We start from the raw sequence: 20,764 nt of genomic DNA, 5'->3' as shown, positions 1-20,764 counted from the left end.
GTTTGAAAAAGTTTTGAAGTTGGACATTGCGTTATCATGGAAATGGTACTTTAAAACTTGTTAGCGGGCTGAATTTTTCTGAAATCACCTTCAAATTTGGAACACAACTTAGTTAGCTTTTGAGTTTCTAGCATATTAAAGAGCCGTTAAAGGCAGATTTTTGCTCCTAAGTGAAAGTTTGTAGGAACCTCTTTTTTGTCAGAACATGACAAACACTTCACATTTTTTAATTCTTTGTGTTTTTCCAATCATTTTTCCTTAGCAAAATAAATATCTTAATTGAAAAATGTATCCTATTTATTCTGCATGTTCTAACAGGTGATATATGTTCTAACAGGTCTGTGTTGCCTGACTTTGATGACACGCATATTCAGCACAGTTTGCTGTGCAGCGAGCAATATTAATAATATTACATGTTTTGTCTCTTAGAATTGCACATTTGACAGTAGATTGAGTTGACAGTAGGTGCTTGAGTTAGGATGCAATGTAAATTGTTCATTAACCAAAACGGTAACATCTGTAAAAATTGTAACAACCTCATTTTTCTGCACAAATGCTATTGCTTAATCACACAAAAAATACTGCAATTATATTCCATTACTCCTTTAATACATGTCTACATTTAATAATGTAATCAAATTTGATATGAATATCCCACATTTCTGCTACAATACCACGGTGTAGTTAGTATTCCTGCAGTAAATCCATGGTAAATGATGACGATATGTGGAATGACACTCTGGGCCCTATTTTAACGATCTGAAACGCAAGTATCAAGCGCGAAGCGCAAGTAACTTTTTGGGCGGGTCTTAGGCGCTGTTGCTATTATACCGGCGGGATAAATGACTCTTGCGCCCGACGCAAATCTAAAATGGGTCTGAAGTAGCTTCATTACTCATAGGTGTGGTTTGGGCGTAACGTGAAATAAACCAATCAGAGCGTCATCTCACATTCCCTTTAAGAGCAGGCGCGCTTGTTCCATGGTGGCTTGATATTATAACGGCGGATTTGCCAGGCGCACGCCAGGATTGGTTCACAGCCGAGGAGACCGACGTTCTCGTCAGGGCCATAAAAGACAGAGAAGTGACATTGTATGGGGATGTGAGAAACCCACCCAATTTAGCTTCGGTTAAACAGGCGTATAATAATTTTGGTAAATGTGTAAGCTAGATTTATGCCTATTTTTTCACATCTTCATGGATACAACAAGATGTTCCCTCGTGTGTTAATATTTTTCCTTGTAATAATGTATGGTTTTCTAAAAATGAGAACTGCTGCGTCTGTGTGTAGATGAGATAAGCAAAGTGTATGCGTGTTGTGCACACGCTACATTGATTATGGCCAAGCATGCGCCCTTAAAATAGCATTTGAATAACATGCGCAACGCGCCACTGACTTTAAACTAGGTTTATCCTGGTCATTGGTGGAATTGTTTTCTAAACCTGCAAAATAGCACCAGGGAACGTTTGCGCCGGAACACGCCTCCTCTTTGCGCTGAACCGCCCCCGGGAGTGCAAGTTCATTTGCTAGTTTACCGATGTGCATCTGTGGAGGGAAAAGTCCGCTGTGCGCGGGTGCAAAATAGGAAAGATACATGCGTCGGTGTACAAAGTCAATTGCGCTGGGTGCAAGATAGGGCCCTGTGTCTCTCCTGTTTGTCAGCACTGTTTCAATCTAGTGTTGTCAAAAGACCCGGTACTTCGGTACCAAGTCGGTACTAAAAAAACGTAAACGTCACGGTACCAAGTTTTCTTAAGTACCGGTGGTACCGAGGACCCGTTCAAACCCGGTTCCTTGATGCGCATGCATGCACGCATGCACTGAGCGTGTGCTGTTGCGTGTCCTCTTTATTAAAGCGCTGAGACACACACACACACACACACACGCATTGCGCGTGGCAAGCACGCTCATAATGTAAGAGGCGCCGGCGCGACCACAACATTGCCCAACATCAAATGGCAAACGTAATGCAAGCGGAACGAAACTGCTCGTTATTGTGTGGTTGAAGGACCGTTTATCAGTTTGGACCAGTGCAGCGCGAGCCGATCGCGATCATGCGACACTGTTACTAAACAGCGCTAAGAGATCCAGTAAAGAAAGCATTTGAATTCGCCACAGAAGTAATAACATCGCTGCGAGATCTAGTGAGAAACATTCACATTTCTCCGTTATTAACGGATCAAACAGCGCTGATGTGGAAACCAGGAAGAAACATTGTGCCATGAATGAACTATCCAGTGTCCACAGATCAGCAACATTCACCATGGATTTACTGTAGTAACACTAACTGCAACCATGGAAGTTTGGCAGGAATAGTAGGCATAATGCCTTCAAGTAACATTACGTCAGTTTTATTTTGACATTATGAATACAATTGATGCCCTCAAATGTTAATCTGAACTAAAATAAACCTTTGTTTATAACTACTACAATATTACATTTCATTTTTTCCAAGGAGCTGTTTTGTTTTATATGCTCCTAAGAAGAGTCAATTATAGCTCTAGAATTGCTCAAAGTAAAAAAAAAATCATACTTTATGATTTTAGTTTTAATAAAATTAAATCAAGGAAATTTCCCTGGCATTTCTTTCTTTTTGCTGTATCAAAAACGTACCGAACCGAACCGTGACACAAGTGTATCATATATATCGAACCAAACCGTGAATTTTGTGAACCATTACACCCCTAGTAATCATGTAAATTTCCTGCACCTGTCATAGACGTCCAGATGACTTCCAAAAAATTACCCAGTTCAAAGGTCCAATGTTGAACGTCAATATGACGTCCAAGTTGGGTCATGGTTGGACGTCCAAATAGTGGACCTAGTTTGGATGTCGAATAGATGTCCAGAATTGGTCATGGACCGACGGACCCAATATAGACATGATCTGCACGTCTATCCGACGTCCAATGTTTAGTGGGTAGTTCCATATAAGTTCATGGATAATTTGTTGTTTTGTCGTTAGTGAAAATCAATATTGACCTTGTATTTGAAAAAGGATCCTCATACTGTATAAAAACAATACTAATTCAGACTAAGTTCATTCGCATTCGGAGATTGACTATTTTTGAAACGGTGCGAACTGCGCTCTCCATGATGACGAGGAAGTATCAGCAAATAACTTATTGATTTCTAGCCCTTTGGTACCGAAATTGGTACCGAGAACCGTGGATTTTCACTGGTATTGGTACCGAATACTGACATTTTGGTACCGTGACAACACTATTTCAATCTAGATTGAAACTAGTTTAAATCACCGAGACCGATCATCGAGTAAACACATCTGCTCTAATAAGCTAGTAGCTCTAATAAATCTTTTTAGCCGAGCAGATGAATGGTTCGTGTGGCGCGGTTCAAATTAGCAGCGCTGTTTCGTTCCGCTTTTGCCGCATAAATGACATTACATTGAACATTTATCAAACTCTTGTTATCGTTTTACCGAGGAAAATTATATTGAGATAATTATGGTAATCGTTTTAAACTAGATTTCTCCTTTTCTTTAATATGTTCAATGGGTTGCACACTTGAAGTGCCTTGGCCAAGTGCATGCATACTTGTGTAAAGAATATTTCTATTTTGTAGTCTAAGTGTGATCATGTCACTATTTGTTTGATATGAGATTAGCATTTTGTATTGAACATCTGTTCCACAGGGCAGCAGGATGTTGATCTTGATGTGGAGTTCGATGTGCACCTGGGAATCGCTCACACTCGATGGGCCACTCATGGAGCCCCCAGTCCCGTCAACAGCCACCCGCAAAGATCAGATAAGAACAACGGTCTGTTAACAACAGCCTGCTTTTCATTACAGATATTTAGTTTGACAAATATGTGAAAGAATGGATAATTTCATAGTTGTGATTTATTTTATTTACTTGCAGAGTTTATTGTCATCCATAATGGAATCATCACCAACTACAAAGACCTGAAGAAGTTTCTGGCAAGTAAAACATTTTGGCATCATCTATCCATCCACTCATCCAAACAACCAACATATGGCTGTATTTTGACCACTTCTGTTTTGATGTGTTTTTACAGGAGAGTAAAGGTTATGAGTTTGAGTCTGAGACAGATACAGAGACCATCGCTAAGCTGTTGAAGTACATGTATGACAACCGGGAGAGCGACATCACCTTCGCCACCCTCGTGGAACAAGTCACCCAGCAACTAGTAAACGCCTTTTCTGTCACCTTGACAAGAGAGGATCTGAAGGTCATGAATAATGAGAATGATGTGGTAATAAATGCCTTCTCTATTTAGGAAGGAGCTTTCGTCCTTGTCTTCAAAAGTGTGCACTATCCAGGAGAGACAGTTGGCAGCAGGTAACATCAATCTGATAAAGTTAACATATGTGCTTAAATAAATACGTTTAGTGCATTTATTCAGTTCAGGTGTTTCTTTCTATTCGGATGAAGACCTGATCGTAACCTTTTGAGCAACACACACACACACACACACACACACACACACACACACACACACACATCTTTACATTATAAAATTATCTTTACACGTGTAAGCTGATGTCCAAAAAGTGTGAGCAAAGTAGTTTTATTATTAAATTATTTCAGGTTTGCTTTGATTTCTGTTTTTTCCCCATGTTTTGTTGCAGTTTGAGAAATATACAATCTGTTTATTATTGCGTGGAATATTTGTATTCATACACACAGGAGAACTTCACGTCAAGTTCAAATCAACTCAAGCCATCCTCAAATCAAGTTCAAACACAAATATCGCCTTTCAAACAGACTTTTATTTTGAAACTGATTTGAACTGATGTGGTTGAATGCATAAAAAAAAAAAAGACCAATCGCTTGACAGTCGTCAATGGCTACAAAACAACTAAAAGCAAATCAGCCAAATCAATTTTTAAACAAAAGTCTTATTTTAATTTCTCAAACGGATGTTTCTGTGCTTCCATCTAGGAGAGGAGGTCCATTGCTGATTGGAGTTAGAAGTGACCACAAGCTTTCCACGGATCACATCCCCATCCTGTATCGCTCCTGTGAGTTTGCACACACTGTCTTCATACAGACCTCACACTGCATTCAGCACAATTTACATTTGCAAAACAACTGACACATTCTGTGTATAATTGAGCAAGATTCCATTGGCCCGTCTTTGTCCAATGGAAGTAAATTCCTTTCAAATATTTCTGTTAAATATCCAGAATCCAGAAGTCCAAAAATAAAGTCAAATTTGATAGCCTTTTTTGAGTATGTTGTCATTTATAACTCATGTAGTTTACATGCATTATCCTGCTTCAATGCAACTTTTACTTGCGTCATAAATATCATTCCTGCATATATTCTCTTTAGAGATACAAGTGTAGAGTTACAAGTTACAAATGTTGCAAGTTTCTGTTAAATTCCCCTGTTATGTTCTATATTGAATGATAATGTTGTTTGTATCTTTTTTATAGCTGGTAAAGATAAAAAGAGCTGCAGTACTCTGCCCAGGTTGGACCAGGACACGTGTCTATTTCCTGTGGATGAGAAAGCTGTGGAATACTACTTCGCATCTGATGCCAGGTCCATTCCTTTCTATTTCATCCATTTTCTTTCTTTGTTGGTTTTATCCATATATTGTGCAATTTCAGAGAGAATTTATTCGTTTGCACTGTTTTGTAAGCCAATGGGGCAAAACCCAAGAAGATTTGAGTGGATTTAAACAGAATAGGGGCCCTATTTTAACGATCTAAGTGCATGGTCTAAAGCGCACAGTGCAAGTTCACTTAGGGCGTGTCCGAATCCACTTTTGCTAGTTTAACGACGGGAAAAATTATCAGCGCGCAGCACATGGTCTAAAAAGGTTGTCCCTATTCTCATAATGAGTAATGGGTGTGTTATGGGATTTACGTGCGTTAAACCAATCAGAGTCTCATCTCCCATTCCCTTTAAATGCCAGTTGTGCTCGCACCATGGCAGATTCGCTATTTACATGACAGAATTTGATAGTGGAAAGACCGAACGCGTCTCCAGAGCGCAAACGGATCTGCTCGTGCACGAGGTAAAAGTGCGCAAGCAGATCATCTACGGGACAAACCAGATTCCACCATATCTTTACACCCTTTACACAATAATAATTTTTTACATTGTAATCCTTTTATTTTAAATATTTGGCATGTTTGTGTGCTGCTGTGCGTCCCTGTGTGTTTAATAAGAGTGTACGCGCGTTGTGGACCCGCCTATAGGTGCACATTACTAACGCGCTCTTTAAATAACAAAAAAAATATTGCGCCATTGACTTTAGACCAGGTTTCAGTTGGTCAATGGCACAGTCTATTTCTGTTGCCTCAAAATAGCAACGCGCCAACAATGTGCCAAACACACCTCGTTTTCAGACCAGCACGCCCATGGACGCACAAATGCATTTGCTATTTAAACAACGTGACGCAGGATGTGAAAATGATAACTGCGTCAGACTGAAACTAGCAAAACACACTTGTGTTGTGCTTGGTGCTGCATTGCGCAGGGTGTAAGAGGGCCCTAAGTGTTTAAATGCATTTAAATCATGGCAACTCTTGGAAAAGTTTTGCATGGTAGTGGATTTGACTGTTAATGTATTTGGTCTTGGCGGAATAGATCTGCTATGCTGTAGAGCAAGTACAGAAACTTACTACTGCCAATACATACACGCTGCTGTGAGCATATAAGACATGCTGCTGCTGCACAAATAGCGTGCTGTAAACTGCTACAGCAACACTGATCTACTTTTTAAATGTTGAGCAGTAAGCACATCAGCTACAGAAACCAATCAGCTTCTGCCGTGTAGTTTGTAGTGTCGCGTTAAGGACCCATCAGCCTGCGCCATCTAGAGTTTCATGACGAACTTGGTTTTTATATGACTGTGCTTTTGTCACTGCAGTGCTGTCATCGAGCACACCAATCAGGTCATCTTCCTCGAGGACGATGATATTGCGGCAGTGAGTGATGGTCGCCTCTCCATTCATCGGATCAAGCGCACCGCGGGAGACCATCCGGCCCGCGCCATCCAGACCCTTCAGATGGAACTGCAGCAGATCATGAAGGGTAAGGACAGATGCATGATGTACACAAAATTGGCAAGAGCTGATTGAAATCCCCAGATCCAACCTGATTGACTGGCTCTTCCTCTTTACTGTTTATAGAATGAAATTAATAACTCTAGAGAGGAGCTTTATTGTTATAAAACCTGCCTGCAATTAAAATGTTTGTACACAAATCAGTTGTTAACTTTAACCTTTAATAGGGTTTTACAGGGTTCCCCTTATAGTTTACAGCATTAGTTGTGAGATTTTCTTTTCCACTGAGAAAAATGTATATGTACTATAAATTATAGATATCCAAATTGGATAAAATTTCTTTCAGGGGAAGCACTATAGATTTAACATTGTTTGCAAAGTTCATGTCTCTTTTCAGGAAAAGGTTGTTTGGTTTTAAGTAATTCATAATTTAATTGGCATTTAGTACAACTCACACATTCTGGACTTCAAATACCATGTGTTCATAGCCTATTATATATATGTGTATATATGTGTATATACAGTGAGGAAAATAAGTATTTGAACACCCTGCTATTTTGCAAGTTCTCCCACTTGGAAATCATGGAGGGGTCTGAAATTGTCATCGTAGGTGCATGTCCACTGTGAGAGACAAAAAATTATAAAAAAACCTACGATGACAATTTCAGACCACTCCATGATTTCTAAGTGGGAGAACTTGCAAAATAGCAGGGTGTTCAAATACTTATTTTCCTCACTGTATGTATATATGTGTTAAATTCAGTTAGTCATTAATTTATTGCCGTTAATGTTTTAAAAACACAGATATGCCGAGCCTGCAAACATGTCACTTCAATTGGTAGGCAAGAATATGATCAGACTTAAGGACAATTCACCGTTCACACCAAGAACAATAACTATAACGATAACTATATTAGCGTTCACATCAATGTACGATAACTTTGTTTATTATAATAAGCATGCTACAGTTTTGCCATCAACCGCTTTAAGTGCTTGAGCTCTTCAAATTTTGGTGGATTCTGATTGGCTGTCAATGTTTTTATCATTCATCAGCTGGAAAAAAAAAAAAGTTCTGAAAGCGATTCTAAAGATGTCGTTCCTCTGTGTCGTTATCATTGTGTTGTGGACTTCCCTATTCTCATAGAATTAAACGATTAATAAACCTTTATAGTTATCGTTCTTGGTGTGAATGGCTCTTTATGGTAATAGTCAACAGTCTGGTTATATGAGAATAATCAGAAACTGACATGCACACATGCAATCTTTTTGTTTTGTGTTAATTATTTGCAATGTTTGAAGTATTCTTCATTTTGTTGATCATATTTCCCCTGTAAAGTCTGCTCTGACTTGATTGAGTGACGTTTTCTTGGAAATCGAAGAGCCTTTTAGACGTGATTAAACTCACATTACAGAAATGTCACGGGAGAAATACACAGATGATTGGATATGAAACAACCGCACCCTGTGTGACCCACATTTGCAGGGGTAAAATGGGTTCTTTTCAGGATGTTTAAGGACAAACTGGTGATGTTGCAGCCATCAAAATCAAAATTTGTTTAATAGGCCAGTGAAAATATGGAAAATCTTTCTGTTGTACTTTTGTCAGTTAAATTAAGATTAAAGAGAATAAACAAATTAAAGATTCTTAATTTTATTACATTGTACAAAATGTCCCACCTTTTCTGGAAAGTAAGGATCGAGTGTGTATCTCTCCACTCGCGCGTGGATTCCCTTCGCTCTTGCACAGAGCATATTAACAATAATAATAATACAGTTTATTAAAACAGTATTTTTTTAAGGAATATTACTTTATTATATATTATATGTTTTAATTTAAATGGTAAACTCTTGTGTGGCACTACATTTGCAAAACAAAGAAATTGGTGACATTTTAAAATATTAATTAAATTGTTATACATTCATTTGATTATCATTGTTTTTGATAATAAATTTGTGTTAAAGTATAAAACAAAATCCAAACAGACAGAGCAAAGAATTTCTGAAAAAAGAAAAGAAAAAAAGAAAGAAAATGAAACACATTTCATTGGGAACTATTATTGTTAATATTCAAAAAAAGAGAGAAAGAAATACATATACATATAAAAAATTTTTTAAAACATTTTTTTTAATGAATTCAATAAATTAGTCATCCTTTTTGGATAAAATGGAATCAAAACATTAAAATGAAATACAGAAAACAGAATTTGGGAAAAACTAAACAGTCATAGATGAATCTTTTAATTTATTTACAATTTAATATTATTTAATAAGATCAAATGCAGCTTAGAAATGTCTAAGAATGGGTCATTCATGTCTTGTGCACTTGTATTAATATATAAGTTTTGATTTGAAGTCAGCATGAACCGAAAGTTGTAATTGTATTTTCTTCCCTATTGTTGAGTGACACAGCTTCTTGAAAAATAAAAAGTGTCTTAAGAGACATAATACATCATATATTAAATATAATACATACAATACACCTTCGCAACCACAACTTGTTCAGGACGTTTTACAGTGGTAATTCTTTATTTGATACCTTTCTTGTTATAACTGTCATTTATAACATCTGACCTACATGTTTCATAAAGCTGTCGTTCGAAAAATGGTGAAAACACAACAAAAGGTTGTGGTTGTGTACAGCTGAGGTTCCTCTTTAGATGTCTCCGTCCAGGTCGTTCCTGTCAGGGAAGAGTTTCGACATTGCAGTTGAGCATTCTGACTGACTGAGGACTGAGATGGAGACTACATAGCAGTCTATATAGCACTGTTGAGCTTGTGGAGTTGCCGTGTATTAGAGAACAAATGTGCAATTTGCTCTCTGGCCACCAGAGGGCAGTACATCGCTTCAGATGTGCACTGTTATGTATTTCTCCTCCTTTTTTGCTCCTCCTCCTCCTCCTCCTCCATCCACTCCTTCCCCCCTTTCTCCTCACCCCCTACATTTCATCTGGCTTATTGTGAAATAACCCAATTCTCATGACCTAAATTCGGGGTATAGCATTCCCTCAGTTGTTTTCGCATTCCTGCTGTGTTCCTCAATGATTATGTGAGAAAATAATTGATTAAGAGATTGTAATTGAGCAGAACATTAAGGGCTTTGTTTTTGACTGGTGTCAGTGGCTAAAATCTCTTAATCCTGTCAAAGAGACTGTCTGTAATCGACAATTTATGATTATAGTTTTTCAGTGGTGGCTTACAACGCCTCCTGGATGCCATTTGAGACGAGAACAGTTCCAGATGATATTTCCTCAAAAATATGACAATTCACTCAACACAACCGAATGAACTCCGTTTCATGCTTCGCTACAGTATTCTTAGAAATTCTAATGTAGTTTACCACTTGCTAACATCACTCTGGTTCTTATAAAACAGGAAACTTCAGTTCCTTCATGCAGAAGGAGATCTTTGAGCAGCCAGAGTCAGTGGTCAACACCATGAGAGGAAGAGTTAACTTTGAGAACAACACAGGTGAGCCCAGCTGTGCTCAGATCAGTTAATCACTTCCAGACCAGACGTGGGTAACGTTTCTAGGGAATTTACAGTTCCTTAGAAACAATTACATGGATTTAACAGGAACGATTTCCAAACATTCACCAATGACACTAATGTTTTTTTTTACACTTGCGTGTATCTTTTTTTTTTTTAATTAAAAAAAAAAAAAAAAAAGTTTTTCTAGCATTTCGAGATTAAAGTCGAAATATTCTGAGAATAAAGTCAAAATATTTCGAGAATACCATCTTCCATAAAAGTTCTTATTTATTTTTTTTGTAAAGAGATGCGCTCGTGAAGTCGAACTGCTAAATATAATAGTAGGTTTTTACTTTTATCTGAGCTTTCAACAAAAGGAAATTCTGCAGGTGCTAATCTACCAACATGGCATTACCATTTGTCTTAGGACGCCTATGAACAAGCACGAAGACTCCGCCGGAGTAGGCACCACAATCCTGGTCCAAACTTAATGTGGCACGTTGACTCAAAGCCTATGTGCCTTCGTGCTCGTCTATAGGCAACGCCATCTGGGTCGAGAACACTTAACAGTAACCGCACTCTCCCTCTCCACCGTAAATCCTTTCTGGACACATTTTAAAGTGCCTCATTCTGTATATAATCATTTGGCCGGATCCCGTGCTTTCCTCAGATATAAAGCTGGATAACTCCATCCAGTCTGAAAAGTGTTTTCGCCTGTAAAGTCTATTCTGGCGCAGTATATTTTGTAATGTCCTAAAACAAATGGTAATGCCATGTTGTTAGATTAGCACCTGTAGAATATCCTTTAGTTGAAAGCTCAGATAAAAGTAAAAAGCTACTATTTTGTTTAGATCCATGTCAGAAGCAGTTCGACTTCACGAGCACACACACACACACACGCACACACACACACCCTTCTACGGAAGACTTCTCGTAATTTTGACTTTATTCTCGAAATATTTTGACTTTATTCTCGAAATATTTTGACTTTATTCTCGAAATATTTCGACTTTTGACTTTTATTCTCAAAATATTTCGACTTTATTCTCAAAATATTTCGACTTTATTCTCGAAATATTTCGACTTTATTCTCGAAATATTTCGACTTTATTCTCGAAATATTTCGACTTTATTCTCGAAATATTTCGACTTAAATTTGTTAAAGTAAATTTGCTACTAATCATTCTACTGTAAATATTTCGACTTTATTATTTTTTTTTACGTTGCGGTTCAGGGCTTCCGTAGCAATGTGTCAGATTTCAGTAGAATGATTAGTAGCAAATTTACTGGAAATAGCTGATTTGTCCTGGATTTTCTACTTGTGCCAGATTTTCTTAACGTGTGTTTGTGTGTGTGTGCAGTGACCTTGGGAGGGCTGAAAGATCACATTAAAGAGATCCAGAGATGTCGAAGGCTCATTTTGATCGCCTGTGGGACCAGTTATCATGCTGGAGTTGCAGTATGTACATCACCAAACAAACAAACACAGGCTCATTTCACACCTGACATAATTTTGGGTTTTCCAGCAAATGGATCATGCACTGAAGACACAGTGTGACGCCACATTCGGAGCTATTCAGGGACAGATTCTAACAACATTCAACAGAGTTGTACATGCTAATTCATTCATGAAAACATTTGATTTTAAAAGTTTCATTTAGTGAGCAACCAATATATCGCCAATGGCTGAAATGTCAATATAATATAAATTATTTCTTAATTATCAGCTGATAGGTTTTTCTGTTTCCTCGATAATTTGCATAATGATGATTGACAGTGGCAGGACTTTTAACATGACCACGCTGAGAACATTACCTTTTCTCCATCTTTATTAGATTTCTTTGTTTAACAGTACTGGCTAATAAATGATTTGTCCAAATTGTTAAACAAAGAAAGTAAATGTATGAAAAGTATTATAGAATTTGCCTTTCTCTCTGTGTGTGAGTTTTCCATATTTGCTGAATCTTCACAGACAGCTTCTAAGTAGGAAAACGCAATAGACTATTTCTTATTTATTGTCTGTCATATGAAAGAAGTAATTTTGAAATATTTGAAAACCGATCACATTGGAGACTTGGAATCCGAGGTGACAATGCAATCCAGATGAAGACTGTCCGGATATGAAATACATGTTAATGTCTGGTGTGAAGGGCCCACAGAGATATGTACAAGTTTGAGTACAGCTTTTAAATGGGCTCGTATTAGGAGAAATGCATTTCTCCTCATCTTGAAAGGATCATCTACTGACACTAAATAAAATAATAATAATAATGTTTTTGCAGTTTAAAGTTTTGAAGTTATATTAACTAACACAAAAGCATAAAACAGTCAGGACAACAAAAGATACATTAACACACAACGGAGAAAAACAAAAAATTATCTGGATTGACTCAGTCAGCAAATATGCAAAATAATTATTGAAAATATAAACATAAATTACAATATTCACAATTGTTTTATAAATCTTCACCACAGGAGAAGAAAATAAAAAATAAATAAATAGAGGGGAGGCTTACAGAATATAGCATTGTTAAACTTCCAAAAGTCTCAGGAGAGGTCCCCGTGTGGCTTCACATCTTTTTTGTGAGCAGAGCTCACCAAAATATAACTGTTCCATTTCAATAATATACAGCATATCATTTAACCATCTCTGGAAACAAGGGGCTTGTGAAGTTTTCCAATTGAGGAGTATTACTTTTTTTGGCTGCAATTAGGCCTACCATTAGAGCATGCTGAAGAGTATGAGGGATAGTATCCATTACATCAGAATAGCCAAAAATAGCCAGATTGTGGTCAGGTTGAATGTTAATTCTGTATGCGCTTGAAAACAATTAAAAAATGTTAGACCAGAAATCATACAAATTAGGGCAAAACCAAAATAAATGTGCCAATGTCCCCTCCGCCATCTTGCACCTATCACATTGAGAAGATATGGAGGGAAATATTTTGTTTAATCTAGTTTTGGAGTAATGAATGCGTTGTATAACTTTGAACTGGATTAATTTATATCTCAAATTTATAGAACAGCTCTTTATTCTCGACAGGCCTTCCTCCCAGATCTCATCAGACACTTCATCGTTCAGTTCAGTAGACCAGACCACTTTAAGGTGGTTGGTGTATATAGATGTAGCAAAAGCACAAACAAAACAAGATATAAAATGTCTGGTTTCAGGATTAGAAGATAAAAGATTGTGAATAATGTGGTTTTCAGGTTTATTTATAAACTGTGGAATATTTTTCTTTACATAATTTCTAATTTGCAAGTAACAGAAGAAGTGAGACTGTGGGAGTGCAAACTTACTTTTAAGTTGTGAAAAAGATGCAAATTGATCATCTATATAGAGATCTCCTATACAGCATAAATCTTTGCCAGAAAGTGAGAGCTCTGGCGTTTGCTGCCCAATAATAATGCTTAAAAATAGGAAGGCCGAGGCCTCCACAATCAGTAGGTTTTTGCAAGTGGGCTTTAGCTATGCGAGGTGTTTTATAGTTCCGTACAAATGATAGAATAACTGAATCGAGTTGTTTAAAAAAGGTTGCCAGCAAATAAATAAGGAGATTTTGAAAGAGATATAGAAACTTAGGGAGAGTAACCATCTTTATCACATTCACACGGCCAATTAGTGATAGAGGAACCAGTTTCCAGCTTTCAATGCTTAATTTGAGTTTGTTAATCATGTCTAAAAAAAAATGATTTAAACAAATAATTAGGGTTCTGTGGAATTTTCTGGCCAAGATATGTAAATTGATCCTTCACTATTTTAAATGGTATACTGTTCAAAAAGGTATCACTTAAGTTATGTGTTAGGGGCATAAATTCACTTTTACTCCAATTTATTGAATATCCTGAAAGTTTACTAAAAGTGTCAATGTAATCTAAAATTTTAGGGACAGCGACCACAGGATCAGTAACACACAGTAAAAGATCATCTGCATATACATTTATCAGACTTTCAGCATTGCCCAATGAAATACCATGAATATGTGGATGAGTTCTGATTCCTACAGCTAATGGCTCAAGTGCAATGTTGAAAAGAAGAGGTGATAAAGGATCACTTTGTCGTACACCCCGGTGCAGTTTAAAAGAGCTGGATCTAATACCATTGGTCAAAATTGATGAGGATGAGGATCCAGTCGATAAATCTGTCCCTGAATCCAAACTGTTTTAATGCCTATAACATAATAGCCATTCAATCTGATCAAAGGCCTTTTGGGCATCTAGTGAAATTATAGCTGCAGAATTGTTGGCTAACTGACGGTCTGCATTTAAAATATTAAGAAGTAGGCGGACATTACAGAATGAAAACCTTCCTGGAATAAATCCAGTTTGGTCAGGATGGATAATCGTTGAGATGTGTTGCGCTAACCTGGAGGCCAATATTTTAGTCAATACTTTTTGATCAAAATTTAAGAGTGCAATGGGTCTATAATTAGCTGGATCGGTCTCAGGTTTTCCTTTTTTCAAAATGCCACAAATATTTGCATCATATAAAGAATCAGGAAGTTTCTTCCTTTGGATTGAATCCTGTAGCATTCTTAGCATATAAGGAGCCAGCCTCTTACTAAAAGCTTTAAAAAAAAATTCACAGCCAAACCCGTCCGGGCCTGCAGCTTTCTCAGATGGAAAAGCATGAATTGCCTCTAATAAATTTTCAATTGAGAGTTCAGATTCTAGATCAGACCTAGAGGATTTACTTAGTTTTGGAAGACTTAATTTGGAAAAAAAAAACTATCGTAATTAGGGTCCGAATCTTTAACTTTAGAAGTATATAATTCAGAATAAAAATCCCTCAAACATTCATTTATCTCCTTGGGATTAGTTATTAAACTGCCCGTTTTTGATTTTACCATATGAATCGCCGCCTTAGCTTGTCCTCCCCTCAATTGCCTTGCAAGCAACCTTCCGGGTTTATCCCCTAATTCAAAATTATTATGCTTAAGTTTGGGGAGTTCTGCTTCATTTATTTGACCATTCAGGATTGAATTATACTCATACTTTAATTTAATTTTTTTATTATAGTCAGACTTTGAGAGTGACACTCAAATTTTTGGATGACTCAAATGATATGATATGGCCTTGCATAACAACCTTAAATGTATCCCACAAAATCTAATCTGAAACCTCTCCATTGTCGTTAGTTGCAAAAAACTCATCTATTTTTTTCCAGTTAAATAAGATATAAAAGTTGAACCTTTGATTAACATTGAGTTGAAATGCCAACAGTAATTTTTATTTGGCAAAATACTTTCAAGTTGAAATGTAACCGGGCTATGATCAGATATTAATATATTATGATATTTAGTATTACTAATACTTGAAACCAATTCAGACGTTACCAAAAAGTTATCAATTCTAGTGTATGATTTGTGAACATGAGAATAAAATGAATAATCTCTAACTGTCGGATGCTGCAGCCTCCAAATATCAACCATATCCATTCTAGATTTGATAAAGTTATGAAGTGTTTGTATGGAGGTAATTGTAGGTGGTGGTTTTGAGGAAAGTCTTTCCATATAGGGATCTAAGTAACAGTTGAAATCACCACCTACTATTACATTTGAAGTGTTTGCATCTGGAATTACATTAAAGATTTTGCGAAAAAATTCTGAGTCATCAAAATTGGGGCCATAAATATTGAGCAAAGTTATGAGGAGAGAATTGATATGCCCAGATTCCATTATATATCTACCCTGAGGATCAGCAACCATGACGGCTTTGGCATTGAATGGGGCCTGGTAAACCTGAGATACCCAGTTGGTCCTGAGAGTCTGCATTGATGAGTCACTGAACTCTACAGAACTCTTCAGGACTTACTGTAGAACAAAGTCAACCCCCCACACACATCTGGCTTCCCCGAAATGAAGCACTTTGTCCCTTTTTCGATCCGAGAACACCACTCACATGTAAGAAGAGGATACATCTCCAGTCACTTCGATTCCACTCAACTCCCCTTCCAAGTAATAAACATTTCAAGTTCTAGAACAATTAACAGTAGCGCCATACATGTATATGCGTTTTGTAAACACTCTTAATAACACTCGCAGCCTCTGCAGGGTCAGTGAAGGTCTTGAACTGTCCGTTGTGCTGAACATGGAGGCGCGCAGGAAAGCGGAGACTGTGTGCCACCTTTAATTCTCTCATCTCACGCATCACATCACTGAACGCTCTTCGCTGTTCCATCACTTCTGCAGTATAGTCTGGGAAGATACACCTTGTGTCCATTGTAGTCCAGGGTGCGATCTCGGCGAAGTTGAAGGATTAATTCCTTTTCTTGAAAGAAATGCACTCGTGCAATGATGATGCGGGGTCTCTCCCCATCTGACGGCCTTGGCTTGAGAGCACGGTGAGCACGGTCAATGACCAGCGGTACCTGAAAGTGAGTCTCGCCCAGTAGTTTTGGGATCAATGCTGCAACAAACTCAGTCGGTCTCCCTTTCTCCTCTCCCTCGGGGATACCAATTATTTGTATATTGTTGCGTCGCGATCGTCCTTCTAAGTCGTTGACCTTCGCACGAAGAGCTTTATTCTTCTGCAAATCTGACAAAGCCGCTTCGAGAGAGCATAAGCGGCCCTAGTGGTCCCGTGTCTGACCCTCGACAGTCTCCACTCTCTCTGCAAATTCCCTTACCGATGCCTGTAGAGATCGAAAGTCTTCCTCAAACTTGTCGAATCTTTCATTTATGGTTGCAAGAATATTGTTTGATATCTTTTCCCTCAACAGTGGCATATCGTCGGTAGAAGCATGACTATCGGCGAGATTTGCTCCGTCATAGCTAACGTTAGCCATCGGCTGAGGGCCAGAACTTTTCAAGGCTTTTGCTGGTTTTAAAAGCATTTTCGCGTATCCAGGTGTAGACCACGTGAGGGACACAAGCTAAGTAGAAGTTCACAATACACTAAATAAGTAAAATATTAAGACGGCACCTAATTTCACCAATTTAAAAACTTGGAGTGGAGGAGCTTGATGAAACACGTCTACTCCATGCGCACCTCAGTAGCGCCCCCACTGCAAAAACATTATAATGATATGTCAATGGGCTGCTTTGAAAAGATGGGGAAGTGCTGAATATTTGACCTGCTTTTACTCATTTTACATGCAAAGAGGGAATTTACAAAAAAAATTCTCTTTTGCCTTTGTTTGAATTTTTGCGGGAGAAATCCAGTAATTTCAATAGAAATCGACATGATGTGGAATTTTGCATGAAGGCGATTGATTTCACAACTCAGATTTTGTGATTGGTTCAAGTTGGTTACTCAGATTCACTGTGTTTACCAAAAGGCTTGAAAGTGATTTCATACACTACTACATTGATTACAAACAATAAACCCTTTTTGCGTGCGAAATTTCACCAGAAAGAATGGAAATTGTAAAAAAAAAAAAAAAAAAAAAAAAAAAACCTTTAGCTGCAGAAAGGCCTGATTAAGTCATAAGTGGACTTCAGAGTAAAAACAATAAAATTATAATAAAAAAAAAAGATATGACAAATAAAATGTCTGATTAGACATAATAACTGGTTCCTGCTGGTTCTGTTTCCTGCTTAGACTCGTCAGGTACTGGAAGAACTGACTGAACTTCCTGTCATGGTGGAGCTAGCCAGTGATTTCCTGGACCGAAACACACCAGTCTTCCGAGATGATGTGTGCTTTTTCATCAGTCAGTCAGGTCAGCTCGTGTGTCTGTGTGTGAAGCTGTGTATTGTGTTTGTGGGAAAAGGCAGGTTTCTGAACTCTGATGTGTGTGTGTTCAGGAGAGACTGCAGACAGTCTGTTGGCTCTGCGCTACTGTAAGGAGAGAGGCGCTCTGACGGTCGGCATCACCAACACTGTGGGCAGCTCCATCTCAAGGGAAACAGACTGTGGCGTTCACATCAACGCTGGCCCAGAAATTGGTGTGGCAAGCACCAAGGTGGGTTCTGCTCTTTTGTTTGTTTGTTTCTTAATTTATCAAGTACTTTTTTTGTCGTCTGCCATTAAAAAAAAAAAAGATTTTGGACATTCAAATTAACATGTTTATTAGTGTATATATATATATATATATATATATATATATATATATATATATATATATATATATATATATATATATATATATATATAAATAAATATATAATTTTAATGTATTTACTTTTGAGCCTTTGTGATTAATTGACAATAAATCAATCCTCATATTATGCAATTCATTTTATTAAAATTGTAACTAATTTACTTAGTAAATGTATATTCCAGTCATAAATAATGATAGTTCTGTTTTTATCTGTATACCATCTGATACTGGTACTAATGCTCAAGCAGCCCACGGGTGAATTTCCTGTTCTGTTCACAAGCTTCTGAAAATACACACTTTTTCTTGTAATCTTAACTTTTTAGGTTACTGAAATGCTGTTTGAAAATGGTTTTGAAATGTTCCATATGTTGCATATAGGATTAAAACAGTTAACACTTGGGTATTTCAAGCCTTAATTAGGGATGTCAGACCCCCTACAAACCCCCTCGTAATTCATACCATTCTCCAACCCATTTCCACCAATTTGCTAGCATCCAATGCTCTGTACAACAGATTCTTTTAACCATTCACTTTGTATGACCAAATGAACGTCCCACATGGCAACCCTCATTATGTGCTTAAAATTGGCCTATTACCCGCAGCTATCCCATAGCCAGGGGACCTGTTCAAGAAACCAATTTGCTCAATATGGTGCAGTAGGGCTGAGTAAAAAAATATACATTTCTCTTTTAATCGATTCTCATTTTTATGAATTGATATTGATTCTTAAATCTCAAGAATCGATCTTTTAGTCAATGCTGTTTTCAGTTGATAAAAGGATGGAACATTTTAGCGTGCCTCCCATCCAATAAATCCCAATAAGCTTTTGGCTTTGTTACTTTTGACTCTCTTAATGACTCTCTGTGGTCATTAAAAATCCCATGGCACTTCTCTGGCCAAATTCCCTCCATTGGCTCTTGCCAATCATGGCCTCCTAATAATCCTCATCAATTGAATTGGCTCTATCACTCTCTCTCTCCTCTCCACCCATTTTATTCAATAGCCGCTTTCCGACCAAGTAGTTATAGGAACTTAGTTCTAGGAACTGTCCACTTCTAAACAGTTCTAAGAACTACTCTCCCCCAAACTCGGTTTTGCTGTTTGCGTTCGCACTGGCCAAGTGGCCATAGGAACTGGTAGGAGGGGTAAGGGAGTGACGCAAGCACGGTGACTTTTATTTTGACGGCGCGACGGACCTTTATTTTGGCGGCGCTGAGAACGCCAGAGCAAACAATGCTCGCATTCTCTGTGTTTATTAGTTAGCGATCTGTCTAACAGTACTGTTTAATATCTTATTAGATAGAACTGTTATAGAAAGTAGACAGTATATGAAAAAAGGTTATTAGCCTATGCCGTGTGGTTGATGTCCAGTGTTGCTAGCTGGGCAGATAAACATAATCATGTTGGGCTTGGTCCCCTCAAAGTTGCGTTGGATTTTCTCTTCAGCATAAAGGTTTAGAGACCCATCTATCACTGTTTTCCATGTTCGTATAGTTTATGGAGTAAATATATAGGCTATAATCTGTGTGTTTACATTCTAGCTGTTTTAAAAATGGCGGGTGCTGATGTTCCGCGTGCGTTCGGTCAATCAGCGTACACTAACGTCACGGATAGTTCCTATAGTGCTGGTTTAGACCCTACTCTGAAGTAGGACCCAAATTAGTTCCTACAAATGGAGTTCCTAGAACTAAAATCGTTCCTAGTTCCTGCGGTGCGAACACGCCGACATCCGGGTACTTTAGCCAATAGTTCTAGGAACTGTGAAAAGGTTCCTCCGGTCGGAAAGCGGCTAATGTGTGATGAGCGCACTGGCGCCGTTGTACTGTGGCTGCCATTGCATCATCCAAGTGGATGCTGCACACTGGTGGTGGTTGAGGAGAGATTCCCTGATATGATTGTAAAGCACTTTGGGTGTACAGTAGTACATATGAAAGCGCTATATAAATGCCTCATTCATTCACTGTTAATATGACACAAAGTCTCAGATTTTATATTCTGTCCATTTTATTCAAACAATAAATACAGCAGTTGCGCTCTTTAATGTGACGCCACGGATCACTTGAACTGATCCTCTCTTCCGCTTCACTAGTTACAGCACGGAATAAGCATGAATGATCAGAAGGTATGTTGAAAGATACAGTACAACTTACTGAAATCAGTGTTTTAACCGTGGAAACAGTCACGTTACATTTACCTCAGAAAAGCCATTCAATGACCATAAACTTGTTAGTCAGCTGGAAAAATTAACA

The 20,764-nt window shown here is 37.8% G+C and overlaps 1 protein-coding gene across 1 annotated transcript in view; it reads left to right on the top strand.

Moving 5' to 3' along the window:
- gfpt1 (glutamine--fructose-6-phosphate transaminase 1) overlaps window positions 1-20,764 on the top strand; it is a 38,928-nt gene that overhangs the window by 4,840 nt on the left and 13,324 nt on the right. The window contains exons 4-14 of the mRNA XM_084138778.1: window positions 3,653-3,778; window positions 3,881-3,939; window positions 4,038-4,169; window positions 4,260-4,321; window positions 4,925-5,004; window positions 5,422-5,530; window positions 6,867-7,030; window positions 10,375-10,470; window positions 11,832-11,929; window positions 18,014-18,134; window positions 18,220-18,377. Of these exons, the coding sequence (XP_083994904.1) occupies window positions 3,653-3,778; window positions 3,881-3,939; window positions 4,038-4,169; window positions 4,260-4,321; window positions 4,925-5,004; window positions 5,422-5,530; window positions 6,867-7,030; window positions 10,375-10,470; window positions 11,832-11,929; window positions 18,014-18,134; window positions 18,220-18,377 (1,205 nt within the window). The remainder of the gene's footprint in view (window positions 1-3,652; window positions 3,779-3,880; window positions 3,940-4,037; window positions 4,170-4,259; window positions 4,322-4,924; window positions 5,005-5,421; window positions 5,531-6,866; window positions 7,031-10,374; window positions 10,471-11,831; window positions 11,930-18,013; window positions 18,135-18,219; window positions 18,378-20,764) is intronic.

Source organism: Abramis brama (assembly GCF_963993115.1).
Source record: "Abramis brama genome assembly, chromosome: 16".
Lineage (NCBI taxonomy): Eukaryota > Metazoa > Chordata > Actinopteri > Cypriniformes > Leuciscidae > Abramis > Abramis brama.
Note: the sequence above shows the minus strand (reverse complement) of the source record. Positions and strands in the feature narration are given on the sequence as shown.